Source organism: Corythoichthys intestinalis, chromosome 2, assembly GCF_030265065.1.
Source record: "Corythoichthys intestinalis isolate RoL2023-P3 chromosome 2, ASM3026506v1, whole genome shotgun sequence".
Lineage (NCBI taxonomy): Eukaryota > Metazoa > Chordata > Actinopteri > Syngnathiformes > Syngnathidae > Corythoichthys > Corythoichthys intestinalis.
In genome coordinates, this window is record NC_080396.1 from 62,843,839 (window position 1) to 62,865,339 (window position 21,501).

Genomic DNA, 21,501 nt, shown 5'->3' on the forward strand with positions numbered 1-21,501 from the left:
AAATGGTATGGTCATGACAAATAACAGTGTGCTAAATGGAATATGAAATAATAAAACTACATTTATTCAATACGACATGGCAAAATTACTCCATAATGGTCAAAACTGTCGACTTCACCATTACTGTCGCACCTCCCGAACGATATTTTATGCCACTGTAGTTAGTCAGGCTTTTGTCATTTCCCTGGCCGGGCTTTGGAAACAAACCAAGAGGCATGACAGCTAGCTGACATGCTGACCCAAACCGAGTGACGTCTCAAAGTCCTATTTTCGCTTTTCGAAGTGAAAAATCACACACAAAATCACACTTCGCCGATTGGCAACCCGCACCGGCGGCGAGCAAGATACTCCTCGTTCCCCTGCCACGGACAGGAGAGCTCGCCGGGGAAGAAACTGGACAGTACCACTAGACAAACCGGCCGACGTCGAAGGAGCGCGTAGCTGCCACATGGCACATGGTCAATACGAATACGGTGTAAAATAATGCTTTACTACAATGCGAAGACGTAAGCAGAGAGCGGCGTGCAGTTGTTGAGCAGCTAACAGATAGAATGTGTCTGAGGAGAACTTTTCTACATGTCTGTCTATGATCAAAAGTAAGTAAATAGTCCTTTATTTGAAGTGAGTTTGTAGTATTTACTTTGTAATCGCTGTATTCGCGGACATATTTAACAAAAAGTTGCAATGTCTGATGGGGTTGAAAATTTGACAGAACATCGGGCACACGAAGAGGGCAATAAGCCGAGTATAGAGGGGTGTGTGCAAACAAGCCGTCGGTTGTCGGCCAAGTGGTATATTCGGTGGTCAATCAGCAACAAAATGCAAGCCACCTCAGTATAAAAAAACGTGTGCCATGATCCCAGTATTTTACATTATACAAAAAACGATGTTTACTCACTTCCTCGTAAGTCCAATGGTCCCACAGTAGTAGGGCTTGTTTTGGCCAATATCCGTGGTGAACGGGAACCTTTTGAAACCCTAAAAGGCTCACACGCCTCTCGCCGGAGCAGCAACAATTTTCTGCAGCCGTTTCGCTGGCGTGATGCAAAATCAGATGAATCCATCTGCATGCTTTCACCAATGCTGTATTGTGAGATCCTGACCCGGTTGGTGTAACATTCACATTCGTCCTAAACCCGAGACTGAAGCCGGAAGTCACCCATTTTCATGGAGCAGGATTCAAAAATTGAATTCATAAAACGACCGCTTTCACACACATCCAAGCGGTCCATTTCATTCAGGAGCATAAAACATCGCGTGAAATATGAAATAAACATACTTTTTGGTGTCATACGCACTTTAAGTCTTTTTTAGATCCAAACAAAAGTAGATTTAGTTAAATATTTGTTACTTGTGAAAGTAATGAGTGACCATCTATTAACATCCAGTCATAACATCTAGGTCAGAATAACAATACAGTCACACATAAAATGTACAAGTAATAACGTCTTACCATAACACAAAATGATGCACTGCCTTATGTGATTTACCAGTGTGTTATCATTTGTGTTTTATATATTTGCTTTCATATCTGACATTTACACCTAAATGTAAAATGTGGAAGCACAATAATTAAACACAAATGATCTCAAAGTGTTACAGTGCAACATTAAGAGAGCTCATGATGACGATGGTTTTCTGCAGGTACACTGACCAGTGTCCTCGCATATCCTAAAACATGCAGACAGTCACAGGCGTGTCCAATTTTGGCAATATAATGTTTTATTTTTCCCATTTCCTGCTTTCTTTTCACTTTTACACTCCACTTTTACGTTTGTATGATCTCATGTTACCTGTTCCAGTTAACTGTTCCAACACCTCTGGTGACATTTTTTTTTTAAACTATGCCCCTGGTATCATGTAAAACCCAGCAAAATTAAGATGACAAATAGGGACAAATGCAAATGTATTTGCCTGAAGTTAGATATAACTGAACTGTACTGGTGGGAAAAATTCCACTGTAATATTTCAAGGTAGCCAGTAATATTCCAAGGAAGCCTACGTATCAACCTAATGATTGTGCTCATGTTTGTTCTGGTTTTCACTCACAGCTTATCACTACACTAAGCAAAACCACCTGAAAACAGGATGTCATCTTTGGCCACCCCCTGCCTAGCCGGACTGAGGAATATTGCAAGTGGGAGATGGTCGACCTTTAGTAGAAGCTTCTTTACCCGATTGCCCGATTGCGAGTTTGTCCCTGGCACTACCTCGCACCATTACAGGTGCTTCAGTAACTCAAGTTCTCATCAGACTCCAGCGTCGTCATCTTTAGCATCGTCCTCATCCCATCAGAAATCGTACAGTTACGTCATTGTCGGGGCAGGATCTGCCGGCTGCGTTCTCGCCAACCGCCTCACGGAGGATGCCCAAGAGTCGGTCCTGCTGTTGGAGGCTGGGCCAAAAGATTTGTTGCTTGGCAGCGTACGTTTGACATGGAAGATCCACATGCCAGCTGCACTGACCTACAACCTTTGCAATGACAAGTACGGTAGTCTGTAACCATGTACAATACAGGTCATACAATTTGGGTCAGTTCATCTCAGTCTAGCTTTGTATACTGTATTTGTATACGAGCAATTCAAAAGTACATATACATATACCGTATATGGCAGAAAACACTCAGGTGACTTGAAGTTCCGCTCTGATACCCCTAATTTGGCCAAAATTAAAAAAAAAAAAAAAAAAAAAAGGTCCTATATGCATGTGTATAATATGTGTATAATTAAAGACACCATGATTTTAACGAGATATTTTCGTGTACTTACCTTGTTTCGATCCAAAAACTCGCATGTCTCACCGAGTGTCAAGAAACAGCTGTGAATGGCCACAGCCGGACTTTTGGGGGATTTTATGGGTGAAACACGGTAATATAACAAGGGTCGCAAACAATATTCCCTCTAATTTTGCTTGTGTCTGAGCAGACACACAAGCTCCCTGAGCACAGTGCGGACCACGGTGAGCAACATCACATGTGTACATGGTGGCCACACACCAGTATCAAGCAAGTTACATGGTTTATTAAAAGAATGAAATTACTGCAGCAATTTCCATTACTTCACTTTTAATATATCATAATTTTTGCACTATAAGGCCCACTTGACTATAAGCCACCACCCACCAAATTTGGCACGAAAACGGCATTTGTTCATAGATAAACTGCACTGGACTATAAGCCGCTGCTCTCCTCACCATTTTATGGGATATTTACATCAAAAGTAGTGCTGCAACGATTAATCGATTAACTCGAGTATTCGATTAGAAAAAAAAGATTCGAATTGAATTTTGCTGCTTCGAGTATTCGTTTAATTGAAGTGGCATTGTAATGTTTTGTTTTGAAAGTGTTTGCATTTCGTTTTATTGATTTGGGTAAATACACTGCCCTCTAGTCTGCCTCATTTCACGTGGCTGAATCCAGATGCTTCCTGTTAAAACCAACATTAGCTAAATTTTTGTTTGAGCTAATGTTTTTTTTAATGCATTCGTAAAGTATACAGTGATACCTCAGCTCACGAACGCTTAAGCTCACGAACTTTTCGCCTCAAGAACATTAAATTCGCGAGCATATAGTCTCTGCTGATGAACTAGTTTTCGGCGGACGAACCAAACCACGCGGTCGAACAGCGCCACGAGAAGCTGACGCACGCTCACGGCGTCCCAGTTCGTCCCCTCCCTTTCGTTGAGTGCGGACGTGGTTTGTGTTTGATAGACATTTTGGACCATATCGAGTGTACTTTTGCTATTATGGGACCGAAAAAGACCCCACCACAGGCTAGTGTTAAGCCTAAGAAGACATTAAAGAAAATAAGGTATATTTTTGTGTAGTTTTAAGGCTTATTTAGTAGAAAATTATGTTTTATGGGGACCTGGGAACGGATTATTCTCATTTTAATAGTTTCTTATGGGAAATAAATGTTCGGAAGACGAACTTTTCGCCTTACACACACTTTCTGGGAACCAATTATGTTCGTGAGCTGAGGTATCACTGTATTTAGCCGTTTTTTGTGGCAATATGTGTCCGTACCATTTGTTAAGAACATTGTAAAAAAAAAAAAAAAAAGTTAGCATTTTATAGCATTTAAGCTAGCAGACTTTTGCTATGTAAGTTAGCTACCTGTTCTTTTGTTGTACATAAATCCTCGTTTTTTAAAAATATTTTTATACCGTTTGAGGCTCAGCTCAGGTATTTTAATTTTTTCATGGTTCTTATCCGATTACTCGATTATTCGAACTAACTAGTTCATCGATTAATCGACTACTAAAATAATCGATAGCTGCAGCCCTAATCAAAAGATATTATACAGTATCAGTTTATTTGACAGCGGCATTACACAACTGTCATAAGACAAAATGAACAACCATGAAGCTTTAAACCAATTGCCTGCAAAGCTTCATTGCTTTCAACAAGCTTCATTTGGCCAGCCCTGCTCCCTTGGGAGAGACAGTCACCCTCTGCTGCCAACTGCTGTCAACACTGTTGTTGTCCAACATGCCTCCTAGCATGCATTGCAGCGCTACAGACGTAAATAACAATTGAAATTCATTTTCTGTGCTAATATTTTCTTCATTTACTGTTCCAGTTTTTTCATTAATTGTGAGTTATGATATTTGGTAACACTTTATTTGACAGTGGCACCATAAGACTGTCATAAGACAAATGATCTCACTTTTGATTTTATGATTGTCTTATGACGCCGCTGTCAAATAAAGTGTTACCTCTTAATCCAAATAAATCAACAAATAAACTGCACTGGACTATATGTCCAGTGCAGTTTATGTCCAGTTGTGGCATGAGTGAGTTAATAAATGAACAACCAAAATGGGTGTACAGTATATCAAACTCCCACATTAAAACTGTTCAGACAGAAAGGACACTCAAGATTCCTATTCTCCATATCTAAGCAGCTACGTACACTGCAAAAACACACCTCCTCAAAACTAGTTAAATTCCCTTGTTCTCAGTGTAAATAGATAATAATTAATACTGTAGCGCTGGCTAAGTTTGGGAGCAGAATGTTGTTTCATCAGCATGGGAGTCAAGTTCGCTTTTCACCACCAAAGAGAGTGTCGCGTTGCAGTATGAAACGCACTAATAGGAGTGTCGCGGTGACACATCAGAGCGGCGCCGACAATTGTCCTAGTCACGTTGCTGTATCAAACGCACAAATTGGAGCGTCGCGCTGACACATCACTGCGGTGCTGACAGACAGTAGTTCTATTGACGCCACAAAACGTTTCTGTTGAATTTTATTTTGTACGCCGCACTGATTTTCTTGTACGCTGAGTATGCGCAGCTTACAGGAAACATTTGTCGCAATGCAGAAATCGCAGACATCAAGGAGTGGTCGAGATTTTCTTTTTCAAATATTTAGCCTTCCAACAATTTTTTTCCAATTTTTCTTTGTTTGGATCGATTATTTATCATCTAAAATATCGGGGGAAATGCGACAGTAACAAAAAAAATACAATTAAGCGATAGTTATGAGGTAGATATCCCTGACTTATTTACCGACACAAATTTTTTCATTGTGACGTAATTTGTTTAAAAGTTTAAAATATGCGACTGAATAATTTCATAAATTTGTTTTTTTATTTGAAACTAAATATTATATATTAATTAATGATTCTAAACTAAAAATGATAGACATTTTGAATAATAATATAATTACTTACCTTCTTTTTATGCCTGGGTTGAAACAAAAGCGGTTGCGCGGTGTCTGTAAATGGGGGTCTCCAGGGTAAAACGGACAAATTAAAAATATAGTTTGGGGGCTTAATGCGACATTAAACTGCTATGGCAGCATATAATCATATTTTTCTATCAAACACAACAGTTCTTTGGACTTAAAATACATCCGTTTATTTTAAAGAGGGGTGGAAGAGCAGAAACTGCTTTTTCAGCCTTGTCTGTGTTTTCGGCCATATATAGATTAGATATGAATGTTGGAGTTTTAAATTGAAAACAACTAAACTGTACTTGATTAATGCTCTGTAGTGGAAATTTAAAAAAGTTGTTTGGGCACTTAATTCAGTCAATCTTTGAGTTTTCCGCCATATATTTGGGTAGCTGTAAAAAATAAAAGTAAACTATTACTATTTCCGAACACTCTAAATTGTCCGTAGGTATGAGTGTGCGCGTGAATGGTTGTATGTCTCCTTGTGCCCTGCAATTGGCTGGCAACCAGTTCAGGGTGTCCCCTGCCTACTGCCCCGAGTTAGCTGGGATAGGCTCCAGCACCTCCGCGACCCTCGTGAGGAAAAGCGGCATGGAAAATGAATGAATGAATGAATATTACTATTTCCCTCCTGATTCATAAATAAATACCTCCTGATATTACCAACATTTAACCTCTGGTAGCACTCTTTTTTTCCTTACAGGTACAACTGGTGCTACCATACTTTGCCCCAAGCCCACATGGACAACAGAGTTATGTACTGGCCCAGGGGCCGAGTCTGGGGCGGTTCTTCGACGCTGAACGCCATGGTGTACATACGAGGGCACGCTGAAGACTACAACCGATGGCAGAGGGAAGGAGCGGAGGGCTGGGATTACGACCACTGCCTGCCTTATTTCAAGAAGGCACAGTGCCATGAATTGGGTGGTGACAGGTACAAAACACAAACGTTTGTTGGTGTTATAAATCAGTTGTTCTCAAACATTTTACAGTAATTATCACCTCTAAGAATAATAGTCTCTCTGGGTTCCACAATCAGGGCCAGACATCCAATTCATTTTGACTTGGGGAGGCTTGCAGCGAATGGTCGCTGATCAGGTTAAAATATGTTTGTGTAGTTGGCAAAATTTCTGATAAAAAGTCAGACGGCTTGAAATAGTTTTATAAGCGACAGTTTGAGCATTAACATTCCACTTAAATTTGAGAAAATATAAATAAAGTATTAATGTACATGAAATAGATGTTCCAAAATATTTAAAAAGAAACAATTCTTAAACATTAGCCAATAGACCAATTTGACATCAAATACAATGCAGAGAAAAGTAACATTATGATTATACGATCTAAAGAAGATAGTGGGGCTGTATTCCCTTGCTTTTTTCTGGCAAAAAAGCGCTGAATGTCTGCAATGAGGCTAAATTTGTCGTCCACTTTATAACTGCTGATTTGTCAGATGACAAGGACATTCACCGTCAATGCAATAAAATTTATGCACAGGCAAACATGCTAAAGAGAATTTTTTTATGTGTTCCTTCCACGTGAAAACATCACTGTTCAGGGCATATTTCACACCCTTTTACACCGCTCACCTGTGGACCAGGTACTTAGGTAAGCCCATGCAGAGGCTAAATGTAGCTTATAATGATGCCTTGTGGCTGTTTTTGCGTGTGCCTAGATGGTACAGGGCCAGCCAATTATTTGTCAGTTCTGGGTTACCCACCTTTAAAGCGCTATTAAGAAATCTGATGTATCAGTTCATGTGTCGATTAAATGAGTCTTAAAATAGTATTTTAATGAAAATTACGGACCCTTAACATAGTTATAGATGTAGGTCAAGCATGTGGCGCAATTGGCGTAAAAGCCTGCTTGTTGTGCACAGATAGTTTGTGCCTTTTTAATGTTCTTTCTTTTGTAGTTTCTGTCCCTGTGTTTTCTTATGTAATTTTTCTGTTGGTTTGTGTGCTATGGACACCCTGTGTGACTCCTAAATACAGATCATATATACTGGACTGTCTCAGGAAATTAGAATACACAATATTGTAATTTTTTGAGACAGTCCTGTGTATATATACAGGACTGTCTCAGGAAATTAGAATACACAATATTCTAATTTCCTGACTGTCTCAAAAAATTAGAATATTGTGTATTCTAATTTCCTGAGACAGTCCAGTATATATATACTAGTATATGGCGGAAAACACTCAGGTGACTTTAAGTTCCGTTCTCTGAGAACCTCAATTTGGCCAAATTTCAAAATTGTCCGATACGCACCTGTGATACATCATTGGAAAGCTTAAAATCTAAATTTTTTGGGGGAAGAAATTTTTTGAACAGGACAGCATTTTTTTTTTGTTGTTAATGCAAACAGCGAAACCCTAACTGAAGGTGAGAGCATATGAGAGCATAATTAAAGACGCCATGATTTTAATGAGATATTATCGCGTAATTACCTTGTTTCGATCCAAAAACTCCATGTAACATGTATCACCGAGTGTGAAGTCACAGCTGTGAATGGCCATAGCTAGATTTTTGGGGGATTTTATGGGTGAAACATGGTAATATAACCAGGGTCGCGATGCAGAAATCGCAGACATCAAGCAGTGGTCAAGATTTTCTTTTTCATATATTTACCCTTTAAACATTTTCAATTTTTCTTTGTTTGGCAGCATATAGACATATTGTTTTATCAAACACAACAGTTCTTTTGGCTTTAAATACATCAGTTTGTTTTAAAGAGGGGTGCAAGAGCAGAAACTGCTTTTTCAGCCTTGTCTGTGTTTTCCGCCATATACAGTATAGATTAGATATGAATGTTGGGAGTTTTAAATTGAAAACAACTAAACTGTACTTGACTAATGCACTGTAGTGGATTTTAAAAAAGGTTGTTTGGGCACTTAATTCAGTCAATCTTTTGCGTGCCACTAGATGGAGGCCGCATTCCACTAGTGGTACTCATACCACACTTTGAGAACTACTGTTCTAAATAATTAATCACCAACTCCCACTCAGTTTTTCCTCATGCCTATGCTAATCTTCGTGTTTATGGTAATGTTGTCAGGCCGAGACGATGAGGCGGACTCAGCTGCGGAGGTTCAGGCAAAAACTTTTATTTAGAAAACACAGAGGTTGCATGCGGGGATGAGGAAAAATACCAACATAAAGCGCTCCAAATGGAGGAATAAGTCAGGGCAACCACAATCAAAAGTTCAAACAAAAAGGCACTCCAAAAGGGAGGAAAGGCAAAAATACAAAACGCTCCAAATGGAGGAAAAAGTCAAGATGGCTAGGATCAAAAAGGTTTAAACACAAAGCGCCCCAAATGGAGGATAATATACAGGATAACAATGATAGGCTATAGCGAGCGGCTGCGGTGACTGACCTGGGAAGAAAGACACTTCTGCACAAGACAAGGGAAACTAGGGCATTATATACACACACAAGATAATGGGGAACACGTGGAAACAATAGGTGATTAGGTGACAAGAGGAGGGGCAAGTACGTGACTATGAAGAGGGTGAAGCCTGAAAATAAAACAGGAAGCAACATGGCATGACAAATGTTCCCAACCCACGACAGATTATTTGCAAAATATTCAATGTACTCATAATAGTGTGTAATAAACCCACAAAACAACAATAAACAAAAGAAAGCTTGTATACAGTATGTTGCAAATAAATGCAATATGCAATGTTAGTTGAAAAATCAAGATTCTATATCTTACGTCATGTTGTTCTTCTGACTCTGAGCAACATTGCTAGTTGCAGCCAAATAGTGTACTCCAAATCTCCTTGCTATTCTATTTGAGTCAAAACATGACTGGATTTAAAGACTACGATAGTGGCTAAAGTATCTAGGGTCAAACATTTAAGGTTTTTTGCCGCAGAAGTCAAAATTTTCAATTAATTTTTAATATTTGGCATTCTTTTCATCTCTAAAACATCACATTAAAGTATCAGTCTTCTCAGGTCCCTGTTGAGCAGCAGTAGGAAACCACGATTACACAATATTCAGTAAGACATTAGCACAAGAGATTAAAATATTATGCAACATTAAATAAAAGAGTAATATTGGTGATTACCAAATGTGGAGATGGCCTAAATGCAGTGTCATAAAGCAATATAAATGTCAATGATATTGATAATACGGATTATCCACAGTTATACAAGCATTCTCAACCTCTTCAAATTCAATTGATTTCGTGAATCATTCAATTTGTTACAGGTTGAAGTACTTGTTCTTCTTGTTCTTGTGGACACTAACTTTGAAGTCCTACTGCTTCATCATTTGAGAACTGATCGTCTTGAAAATTGGTAGCTATGTAGCATGGGCCAGTATCTTTTGATCCTCGAGCCTGATTTTTTTTTTAATTGTATCAGAGCAGATGAATTAATTATGCACCTTTTATTGCTGTAGGTCACAATTTAGCCAGTAGAGGGCATGCGCATTCCTCATCACAGACTTCAGCCTTTAGTGTGTTGTAGCACACCTGTGCTTGTTTTTCATGCAGGTACCGAGGAGGTAGTGGCCCACTTCGTGTTTCACGGGGGAAGACTAACCATCCTCTTCACAAGGCTTTTATTGAGGCAGGGCAGCAAGCAGGATACCCTTTCACTGATGACATGAATGGATTCCAACAAGAAGGCTTTGGCTGGATGGACATGACCATTTTTAACGGTAAAGGAGCCAAAGAACCACTACAAGAAAACTTGTTAGTGTCAAACTGGATTCATTGTCTGCAACAACCACACAATTCTTTGTATTAGCTTAAAGTAATATTACACGTTTTATTGGTATAATAATTTGCAGGGAAAAGATGGAGCACAGCCAGTGCCTACCTGAGACCGGTCCTGAACCGACCAAACTTGAAGACAGAGGTGCGCTGCCTGACCACCAAGATCCTATTTGATGGCCATCGCGCTGTAGGTGTGGAATATATACAGAAAGGAGAGACAAAACAGGTTAAAAAGAGATAAGCTCTCATTCATTTGCTATTGATTTGGATTCACTATGCTTCACTTATTTCACATACTGTATACAAATTAATTTAAAAAGCTTTGTTTACGTTGACATTGTGTGATGTTGTAAGGGGAGAAAATACAGTGGGACAAATAAGTATTTAGTCAACCACTAATTGTGCAAGTTCTCCCACTTGAAAATATTACAGAGGCCTGTAATTGTCAACATGGGTAAACCTCATCCATGAGAGACAGAATGTGGAACCCCCCCGAAAATCACATTGTTTGATTTTTAAAGAATTTCTTTGCATATCATAAAATAAGTATTTGGTCTATACCAAAAGTTCATCTCAATACTTTGTTTTGTACCCTATGTTGGCAATAACGGAGGCCAAACATTTTCTGTAACTCTTCACAAGCTTATCACACACTGTTGCTGGTATTTTGGCCCATTCCTCCATGCAGATCTCCTCTAGAGCAGTGATGTTTTGGGGCTGTCGTTGGGCAACACGGACTTTCAACTCCCTTCTCACCCCGTGGCGTCAAATTGATAACAAGAAAGGGGAGCAAAAATCCCAGAACCACACGGGGGGACCTAGTGAATGACCTACAGAGAGCTGGGACCACAGTAACAAAGGCTACTATCAGTAACACAATGCGCCGCCAAGGACTCAAATCCTGCACTGCCAGACGTGTCCCCCTGCTGAAGAAAGTACACGTCCGGGCCCGCCTGCAGTTCGCTAGACAGCATCTGGATGATCCAGAAGAGGATTGGGAGAATGTGTTATGGTCAGATGAAACCAAAATAGAACTTTTTTGTAGAAACACAGGTTCTCTTGTTTAGAGGAAAACGAATACTGAATTGTACCATACCCACTGTGAAGCATGGGCGTAGAAACATCATGCTTTGGGGCTGTTTTTCTGCAAAGGGACCAGGACAACTGATCTGCATAAAGGAAAGAATGAATGGGGCCAGGTATCGAGAGATTTTGAGTGAAAATCTCCTTCCATCAGCAAGGGCATTGAAGATGAGACATGGCTGGGTTTTTCATCATGACAATGATCCCAAACACACAGCCATGGCAACAAAGGAGTGGCTTCGTAAGAGGCATTTCAAGGTCCTGGAGTGGCCTAGCCAGTCTCCAGAGCTCAACCCCATAGAAAATCTGTGGAGGGAGTTGAAATTCCGTGTTGCCAAACGACAGCCCCAAAACATCACTGCTTTAGAGGAGAGCTGCATGGAGGAATGGGCCAAAATACCAGCAACAGTGTGTGAAAAGCTTGTGAAGACTTACAGAAAACGTTTGGCTTCCGTTATTGCCAACAAAGGGTCCATAACAAAGTATTGAGATGAACTTTTGGTATTGACCAAATACTTATTTCCACCATAATTTGCAAATAAATTCTTTAAAAACCAAACAATGTGATTTTCTGGGTTTTTTTTTCCACATTCTGTCTCTCATGGTTGAGGTTTAACCATATTGACAATTACAGGCCTCTCTAATATTTTCAAGTGGGAGAACTTGCACAATTAGTGGTTGACTAAATACTTATTTGCCCCACTGTAAATTAATCAATTTCTGAGAACCTGTAATAAAATAAAATGCGATAGAAGTGAAACATTGTGAATACTTTCTGGATGCGATGCAGTGTATATTCTGTATATAAATAATTATCAATTCACAAATAATATGTTACTGCTTTCTAGGTATTCGCAGAAAAAGAGGTGATCCTTAGCGGCGGTGCCATCAACTCACCACAACTTCTCATGCTGTCCGGTGTGGGAAACGCTGATGACCTCAGGCAACATGGCATCCCAGTGGTCCAACACTTACCAGGTGTATTTCACATCACTGAGAGTATAATTAGTTTTGTCTTTATTATTTGTTTATCTTTTTTCAGGTGTTGGCAGCAACTTGCAGGATCATTTGGAGTTGTACGTCCAGCAGAGGTGCACTCAACCCATAACTCTGTACAAAGCCCAGAAACCTTTCCACATGGTCAAAATAGGCCTTGAGTGGCTCTCTGTGTTCACTGGTAATACTCTCACACGGCAAATTAATTTTATTTTAGTCAAACTGCAGTCAGATAGTGAGATAGTGATTTTATGTTTAAAATAGTTGGTTTTAGCTAGAAGTGACACAAAAGTGTGCGGTATGCAAATTGGGCTGATCAGATTTTTTCACACATTTTGCTGGTATAATGTTTTACTTACAGTTTCAACAAATTTTACATAGTCTTTTTGTATTTTTTTTTTAATATCAACTACAAACTTGCCAAACTGAAAAATCTTTTCATTTTGAGGCAAAAAAACAGCCCCCCCACCAAAAAAAAAATCTGGGATGGGTGTACATAACAAAATGTAAATAATTGTGAAAATTATGATAGAGTGGTACCTCGACATACGATCCTTTCCTCATCTGATGTAAAATTTGACTTGTCATTTGTCTCGACATATGACGACATGCTCGAAATATGCGGATTTATGACAGCGTTGCAATTTTATTGTTTTCCCGCAAGACGGACACACAATGGATTTTATTGTGAGAGAAATCAACATGTGTCTCTAGAAGGATAGTGCAGGGGGTGAAAAAAAGGTGACGCATGCCATTGAAATTAAGAAGGAAATTATAGAAAAATATGAGCGTTGTATGCGCGTCAGTGAACTGGCTCGACAATACGGCCGGAATATGTATGATCTTGACGATCCTCCTCCGACCTCCGTTCGCCAGTTTTTATAAAATAAGGTGACAATTATGATTATTGTAACATCAGCCAGGGAGTTCAAATCTTGGTCAGGTTTTTAATCATTTATTTCAAAACTTGTGCAACACAACACTGCTACAGTCCGCCGTAGCCGACGACAGCAACAACATGAGAAAAAGTAAAAACTTCCCACTCTACCGCACCTCTCTCTCTCTCTCTCTCTCTCTCTCACTCGCTCTCTCCTTCTCTTTCGCCCTCTCTCTCATCAATCACATGGTGCGTTCAGGAACAGCATGCAAAACACAACCACCATATTGGAAGCCGTTTTGTTACATTATTATTATTATTATTAACATTATTATTATTATTATTATGATTTTTATTTGTAATTTGTTTTGCTATGTGTAATTGCTATTTGTATTTGTACCAGTAGTATTTATTAAGAATTTAGCATACAGTCCTGGCCAAATGTATTGGCACCCCTGCAATTCTGTCAGATAATGCTTAATTTCTCCCAGAAAATGATTGCAATTACAAATGCTTCGGTAGTAATAGATTCATTTATTTTGCTTGCAATGAAAATCACAAAAGAGAAATGAAAAAAATTTAAATCATTATCATTTTACACAAAACTCCAAAAATGGGCCGGACAAAAGTATTGGCACCCTTTGAAAAATCATGTGATACTTCTCTAATTTGTGTAATTAACAGCACCAGTTACTTACCTGTGGCACATAACAGGTGCTGGCAATAAATAAATTACACTTGCAGCCAGTCAAAATGGATTAAAGTTGACTCAACCTCTGTCCTGTGTCCTTGTGTGTACTACATAAAGCATGGAGAAAAGAAAGAAGACCAAAGAAATGTCTGAGGACTTGAGAAGCAAAATTGTGAGGAAGCATGGGCAATCTCTAGGCTACAAGTCCATCTCTAAAGACCTGAATGTTCCTCTGTCTACTGTGCGCAGTGTAATCAATAAGTGTAAAGCCCACGGCACTGTGGCTAATGTCCATAGATGTGGACGAAAAAGAAAAATTGACGAGAGATTTCAACGAAAGATTGTGTGGATGGTGGATAAAGAACCTCGACTAACATTCAAACAAGTTCAAGCTTTCCTGTAGTCTGAGAGTACAATAGTGTCAACCCATACTATTCATTCGCGTCTGAATGAAAAGGGACTCTATGGTAGGATACACAGGAAGACCCCACTTCTGACCCAGAGACATAAAAAAGCCCGACTATAGTTTGCCAAAACTTACCTAATAAAGCCAAAACGTGTTAGAAGAATGTTTTTTGGGTGAGTTGATGAGTTTTTTGGGAAAAGGCATCAACATAGAGTTTACAGGAAAAAAAACGAGGCCTTCAAAGAAAAGAACATGGTCCCCACAGTCAAACATGGTGGAGGTTCCCTAATGTTTTGGGGTTGCTTTGCTCCCTCTAGCACTGGACTTGTTGACTGTGTGCATAGCATTTTGAAGTCTGAAGACTACCAACAAATTTTGCAGTACAATGTAGGGCCCAGTGTGAGAAAGCTGGATCTCCCTCATAGGTCATGGGTCTTCCAGCAGGACAATAACCCAAAACACACTTCAAAAAGCACTAGAAAATGGTTTGAGAGAAAGCACTGGAGACTTCGAAAGTGGCCAGCAATGAGTCCAGACCTGAATCCTATACACCTGTGAAGTGATCTAAAAATGGCAGTTTGGAGAAGGCACCCTTAGAATCTCAGAGACCTGGAGCAGTTGGCCAAAGAAGAATGGTGTAAAATTCCAGCAGAGCATTGTAATAAATTCATTGATGGATACCGGAAGCGGTTGTTAGCAGTTATTTTGTCTAAAGTTTGGTAGGCTGAAGGTGCCAATACCTTTATCCAACCCATTTTTGGAGGTTTGTGTAAAATGATAATGATTTTTTTTTTAATTATCATTCTCTTTTGTGTTTTTTTCATTGCAAGCAAAATAAACAGAGATGTTACTTCCAAAGAATTTGTAATTGCAATCATTTTCTGGGAGAAATTGAGCATTATCTGACAGAATTGCAGGGGTGCCAATACTTTTGGCCATCACTGTAGGTTTTTGGGCTGTGGAACAAATTGATCGAATTATAATGTATTGTTATGGGAAAATCCCGCTTGACGTACGAACATTTTGACTTACAAACCAGGTCCTGGATTGAATTAAATTTGTATGTAGAGGTTTCACTGTGCTGCAACCATTCAACAAATTGAAATTTAGACTCAAAATTTGTTCAAGGCACAACATTGGCATTATTGCATGTAGTCGGAAGTATACAAATTTTAAAAGAAATTAAAAACATAAAGATAACAGTCGAGGCAGCCAATTTAGTCTTGTGAGAATTAAGAGGGAAATGATACCAAAAAAAATACCAAAGATCAATATTAAACTTGCTATGGTCTTGACGTTACTATTATCCTTGTATTTCGTTGGCAAGAAGCACTCAGGAAAGAATCTAATAGTGACACGTTTCATTCCTCACTCTTTGTCATTGTCATTTGTCGCCAAGGTTACGGAGCAACAGCACACCTTGAGAGCGGAGGCTTTATTCGCAGTGGGCCACAGGTCCCACATCCCGACATTCAGTTTCACTTCCTGCCCTCACAGGTCATTGATCATGGGCGGGTGGCTTCAAAGATAGAAGCTTATCAGGTGAGTGTGCTCTGGTTATGTTTTTGTTTTGGAGCCCGGGTATACTGTAGAAGGACATTCACGTTCTCATTTAGAGTAAAGGAAAGTGTGGGTTGATGATTGGTTAGATAACACCCACGCTAAAAGAGCGCAATCAAACTCACGTGTCATTCTTAGGGGAAAAAAATCTAACAATTACTCACCATTGTTTACAGAAATTAACAGCAGCGTCAAAAAAAAAACTTCCAGAGAAGAAGAACTATGACATCATTATACAACTGGAGCATGCATGAGACGTGCACTGTGGCCAAACACTATAAACTAGCTGACATTAATCGCGGCCAGACTTGTTTGTATTGATGCGGTCATGGAGTACAAGATGTAATATCAGTTTTGAAGCTTTATTTTTTTGGAATGTACACTGCTGGTCAAAACTATTGGCACCCCTGCAATTCTGTCAGATAATGCTCAATTTCTCCCAGAAAATGATTGCAATTACAGATGCTTTGGTAGTAATATCTTCATTTATTTTGCTTGCAATGAAAAAACACAAAAAAGAATGGGGGGAAAAAATCATTGTCATTTTACACAACCAAAAATGGGCCGGACAAAAGGATTGGCACCCTCAGCCTAATACTTGGTAGCACAACCTTTAGAAGAAATAACTGCGAACAACTGCTTCCGGTATCCATCAATGATTTTCTTACAACACTCTGCTGGAATTTTTGACCATTATTCTTTGGCCAACTGCACCAGGTCTCTGAGATTTGAAGGGTGCCTTCTCCAAACTGCCATTTTCAGATCTCTCCACAGGTGTTCTATGGGATTCAGGTCTGGACTCATTGCTGGCCACTTTAGAAGTCTCCAGTGCTTTCTCTCAAACCATTTTGTAGTCCTTTTTGAAGTGTGTTTTGGGTCATTGTACTGCTGGAAGACCAATGACCTCTGAGGGAGACCAAGCTTTCTCACACTGGGCCCTACATTATGCTGCAAATTTTGTAAGTAGTCTTCAGACTTCATAATGCCTTGCACATGGTCAAGCAGTCCAGTGCCAGAGGTAGCAAAGCAACCCCAAAACATCAAGGAATCTCCACCATGTTTGACTCTTGGGACCGTGTTCTTTTCTTTGAAGGCCTCGTTTTTTTCCCCCCAGTAAACTCTATGTTGATGCCTTTACGGGGAAAAAAAAAAAAAAAAAAAAAACTTTATTTTTTGTCTCATCTTCCAAAATGTTTTTGGCCTCTCAGGTAATTTTTGGCAAACTCCAGCCTGACTTTTTTTATGTCTCTAGGTCAAAATTGGGGTCTTCCTGGGTATCCTACCATATAGTTTTCATTCAGATGCCGACGGATAGTAAGGGTTGACACAGTTATACCCTGGGACTGCAGGACAGCTTGAACTTGTTTGGATGTTAGTCGAGGTTCTTTATCCAACATCCGCACAATCTTTCATTAAAATCTCTCATCAGTTTTTATTTTCCATCCACATCTAGGGAGGTTAGCCACAGTGCCATGGGCTTTACACTTATTGAGGACACTGCGCACGGTAGACACAGGATCATGCTGGTCTTTGGAGGTGGACTTATAGCCTTGAGATTGCCCATGCTTCCTCACAATTTTGCTTCTTGAGTCCTCAGAAAGTTCTTTGGTCTTCTTTCGTTTCTCCATGCTCAATGTGGTTCACACATTGACACAGGGCAGAGGTTGAGTCAACTTTAATCCATTTTAACTGGCTGCATTGTGTGATTTAGTTATGTGTGATTTAGTTTTTGCCAACACCTGTTATGTGACACAGGTAAGTAAGAGGTGTTGTTAATTACACAAATAAGAGAATCATCACATGATTTTTCAAAGGGTGCCAATACTTTTGTCAAGCCCATTTTTTGAGTTTTGTGTAAAATGATAATGATTTTTTAAAAAAAATTTTCATTCTCTTTGTGTTTTTTCATTGCAGGCAAAATAAATGAAGATAACACTACCAAAGCATTTGTAATTGCAATAATTTTCTGGGAGAAATTGAGCATTATCTGACAGAATTGCAGGGGTGCCAATACTTTTGGCCAGCAGTGTACATTTTATAATCACCATTAAAATTCATATCACAGGTACTAGATAGCCCAGAGAGGGTTGATTAAAAAAAAAAAAAAAAAAAAAATGAATACACACACATTATTTTACTAGTCTACAGACTGACAGTTTCAACAACTGTGACAAAAAGCTTGTTGTTTTTTATTAAATAGCTTTTCAAGCCACACAATGACACTACAAGAAAGATGGAGTCATAATAATAATAACAAAACAATCATAAAATTGGAATAAAAACAGTATAAAAGTAAATTAAAAAATTAAGAGGTATAGATAGAACACAGTTAAGGATCATGGTGGGTAAGAAAGAGTAAAAATGTGCGTTTTCAGTCTGGACTTGAAAAGTGGAAGGGTAGATATATTCCAAAGATCGGGGGTATTTAAGAGCATAAATTGTAGTTATGTTTAATTGGCATTATGATAATAAGGGTGTGTGTAAAAAGAAGGATTTCCCTCTAGGAGTTCCCTGGAATGAAGAAGTTTGTTAACCTTAACATTTCCAATTTATTATTGTTATGCTTTAGGTTCATGTTGGACCAATGAGAAGCACTAGTGTTGGCTGGATGAAGCTGCAGAGCGCCAGCCCTAAGGACCACCCGATTCTTCAGCCCAACTATCTGTCCACAGGTATGTTTTCATCATATCGCAACCAACTGGCACTGATACCATTTTTAACTCCATTGTTATCTCCTCTCAGATGCCGACGTTTTGGAGTTCAGACAATGTGTCAAGCTCTCACGAGAGATATTTGCCCAGAAGGCCTTCGACCTGTTCCGGGGCAGCGAAGTCCAGCCCGGTCCTCAGATCCAGTCCGACGCTGACATCGATGCCTTTGTGCGCCACAAGGCTGACAGCGCCTATCACCCTTCATGCACGTGCAAGATGGGCAAGCCCTCTGACCCGATGGCGGTGGTGGACTCCCAGACGCGTGTTCTTGGGATCGAGGGCCTCCGTGTGGTCGACGCCTCCATCATGCCAAGTATGGTTAGCGGCAATCTAAACGCTCCGACTATCATGATCGCAGAGAAGGCTGCCGACCTCATCAGAGGTCGCCCAGCGCTCGTTGATCTGCAAGTTCCGGTATACCAGCCGCCTACGCTGGACACTCAAAGATAAAGTTAGGACAAGCCTCTTGTTCACTTTGCCATCATGTCATTATGGTAACGAAACACCAAGTTCACACAGAGGGAGAACAATATTGATGATTATTGCGAAATCAGTTAAACATACTGTTACTGCTAGGGCTGTTATGTGCCAATTTCATGACGATACGAAACATTGCCGATTTTTTGGGACAACAATGCAATAATTGCAGATATTACAAAGCCTACTACAATTTGATTCAATTTAATTTAAGGGCTTTTGGTTGATTTTGCAAGAATTGAGGAAGATTGGTTAGCATGTTCGCCTCACAGTTTTGAGATTGTTTGTCCGATCCTGGCTCCGGCCTCCCTCTGTGCAATTTGCATGTTCTCCTCGTGCCTGCGTGGGTTCTCTCCGGGTACTCCGGCTTAATCCCACATCCCAAAAACATGCACAGTAGGCTGATTGAACACTCCAAATTGTCCATAGGGGGGATTGTGTGCATGAATGGTGGTTTGTCTCTGTATGTCCTGGCAACCAGTACAGGGTGTTAAGCGGTTTGCTTGTTAAGAGTCTTTATTGCTCAAATTGCTGTGTCCAGCGATGTAATTCTCGTGCACTCTCTCTTAAACCGGAACGCGCGCGGCTCTTTATAATGTCGTACCCTGGCTCCTGCCCACCATTACCTGGGATAGGCTCCAGCACCCCTCCGACCCTCGTGAGGATAAGAGGTTAAAAAGATAAATGAATTATGTACACGTTTAACATAATCAGTTCGCAATAGAAAATACAATGTCAAAATTGTTAAAATGACAATTTTGTCACAGAAATATTTCAGACATTGCAATGGAAATCGTTCTTTAAAACAAAACGGCATATCTAAGAGATGACGATGTTAATCATTTTTTCACCTTTCGATCAATTTCGATTGTGCTTGATCAATCGATACATCAGTCCAGATGTATCTATCATCTACTTTAGTATCTATCACGGATTACACTAAATCCCAGAAGAATTATTCTTTTTTTTTTTTTTTTTTTTTTTAACCAAGAAAACATTATCTCAGATATGCCTAGGCTTTTACGCTAACTGAACTAAATGTAGTAATGGAACAAGTAGCACATCTGCCTTGACAATTATGTCTGGCTTTCAAATTTTAGTTCCGCCCCTCCTGTGTGAGCTTTACACAGCTACTGTTAAGTTTCTTCCTTTCTTTCAGTATTCTTCTAATTCAATTTTCCTTTTGTAAACTGTGAATACACACAAACTTATAAAAAAAAAAATAATAATAATTAGGGTTGTTCCGATCATGTTTTTTTGCTCTCGATCCGATCCCGATCGTTTTAGTTTGACTATCTGCCGATCCCGATATTTCCCGATCCGATTGCTTTTTTTGCTCCCGATTCAATTTCAATCATTCCCGATAATTTTTATACATTTTATACATTATATACATTTTGGCAATGCATTAAGAAAAAAATGAATAAAACCCGGACGAATATATACATTCAACATACAGTGCATAAGTACTGTATTTGTTTATTATGACAATAAATCCTCAAGATGACATTTCCATTATTAACATTCTTTCTGTGAGAGGGATCCACAGATAGAAAGACTTGTGACTTTGTATATTGTGACTAAATATTGCCATCTAGTGTATTTGTTGAGCTTTCAGTAAATGATACTGCAGCCATGCCCAATGCATGATGGGAAGTGGAACCATGACTGTGCGTCGTGCTACCAATGGATATATCTTCTCTGCTTTGGGAAATAACTTAAGGTGTTAAGACAAAGATAAATTGCCACCTTGCTTCCCCACATTACTTCCCATGATATTACTAATCATTATTACTAAGAAAGGCTCCAAAGGCTGCCAAAATTCACTTTACTCATTTTGCACTGCCTTTTATCTCTCTATATAGGTAAAACGGCATCATTTCAGATTGAGCGCGACAATGAGTGAGAGGGTCGTGCAGCGAATATATTAATAGCATTAAATGTTTTAACGTGACACATTTTTAATAAATTAAATGCCGCCGTTATCGGGATATTTTTGTTAACCCTACCTTAAGCCTAAACTAAAGACTGGATGAGTGTAACATATTATGTCTGTAAAGTTAAATATAATTAGAAAACGATTTAATTAAAAAATAGATATATATTAAAAAAAGGCATGCCGATATTTTTTTGCCGATTCCGATACTTTGAAAATGACGTGATCGATCGGGACATCTCTAATAATAATAATAATAATGCTTAATCAGTAAATATGCCGGCAACCTTCACTTGAAGTCGTCAGGCCATCCTTTTAATCTATATTTCAAAAATCACAGACACAGCAAATGTTTTT

The 21,501-nt window shown here is 39.3% G+C and overlaps 1 protein-coding gene across 1 annotated transcript; it reads left to right on the top strand.

Annotated features, from left to right (window-relative positions):
• Positions 1–2,088: 2,088 nt before the first annotated feature.
• chdh (choline dehydrogenase) lies at positions 2,089–19,375 on the top strand. Its single transcript, XM_057819611.1, has 9 exons — positions 2,089–2,486; positions 6,379–6,609; positions 10,183–10,349; positions 10,482–10,633; positions 12,339–12,468; positions 12,533–12,667; positions 15,860–16,002; positions 18,590–18,692; positions 18,763–19,375. Exons 1-9 carry the CDS (start codon positions 2,089–2,091, stop codon positions 19,179–19,181), a joined length of 1,878 nt encoding a protein of 625 aa, XP_057675594.1. The 3' UTR covers positions 19,182–19,375.
• The last annotated feature ends 2,126 nt before the right edge of the window (positions 19,376–21,501 follow it).

Coding starts and splice junctions, on each gene's coding strand:
- chdh (XM_057819611.1), top strand. CDS start 2,089: ATGTCATCTTTGGCCACCCCCTGCCTAGCCGGACTGAGGAATATTGCA. Junction 12,469..12,532: donor AGTGGTCCAACACTTACCAG/GTGTATTTCACA, acceptor ATCTTTTTTCAG/GTGTTGGCAGCAACTTGCAG. Junction 18,693..18,762: donor GCCCAACTATCTGTCCACAG/GTATGTTTTCAT, acceptor ATCTCCTCTCAG/ATGCCGACGTTTTGGAGTTC.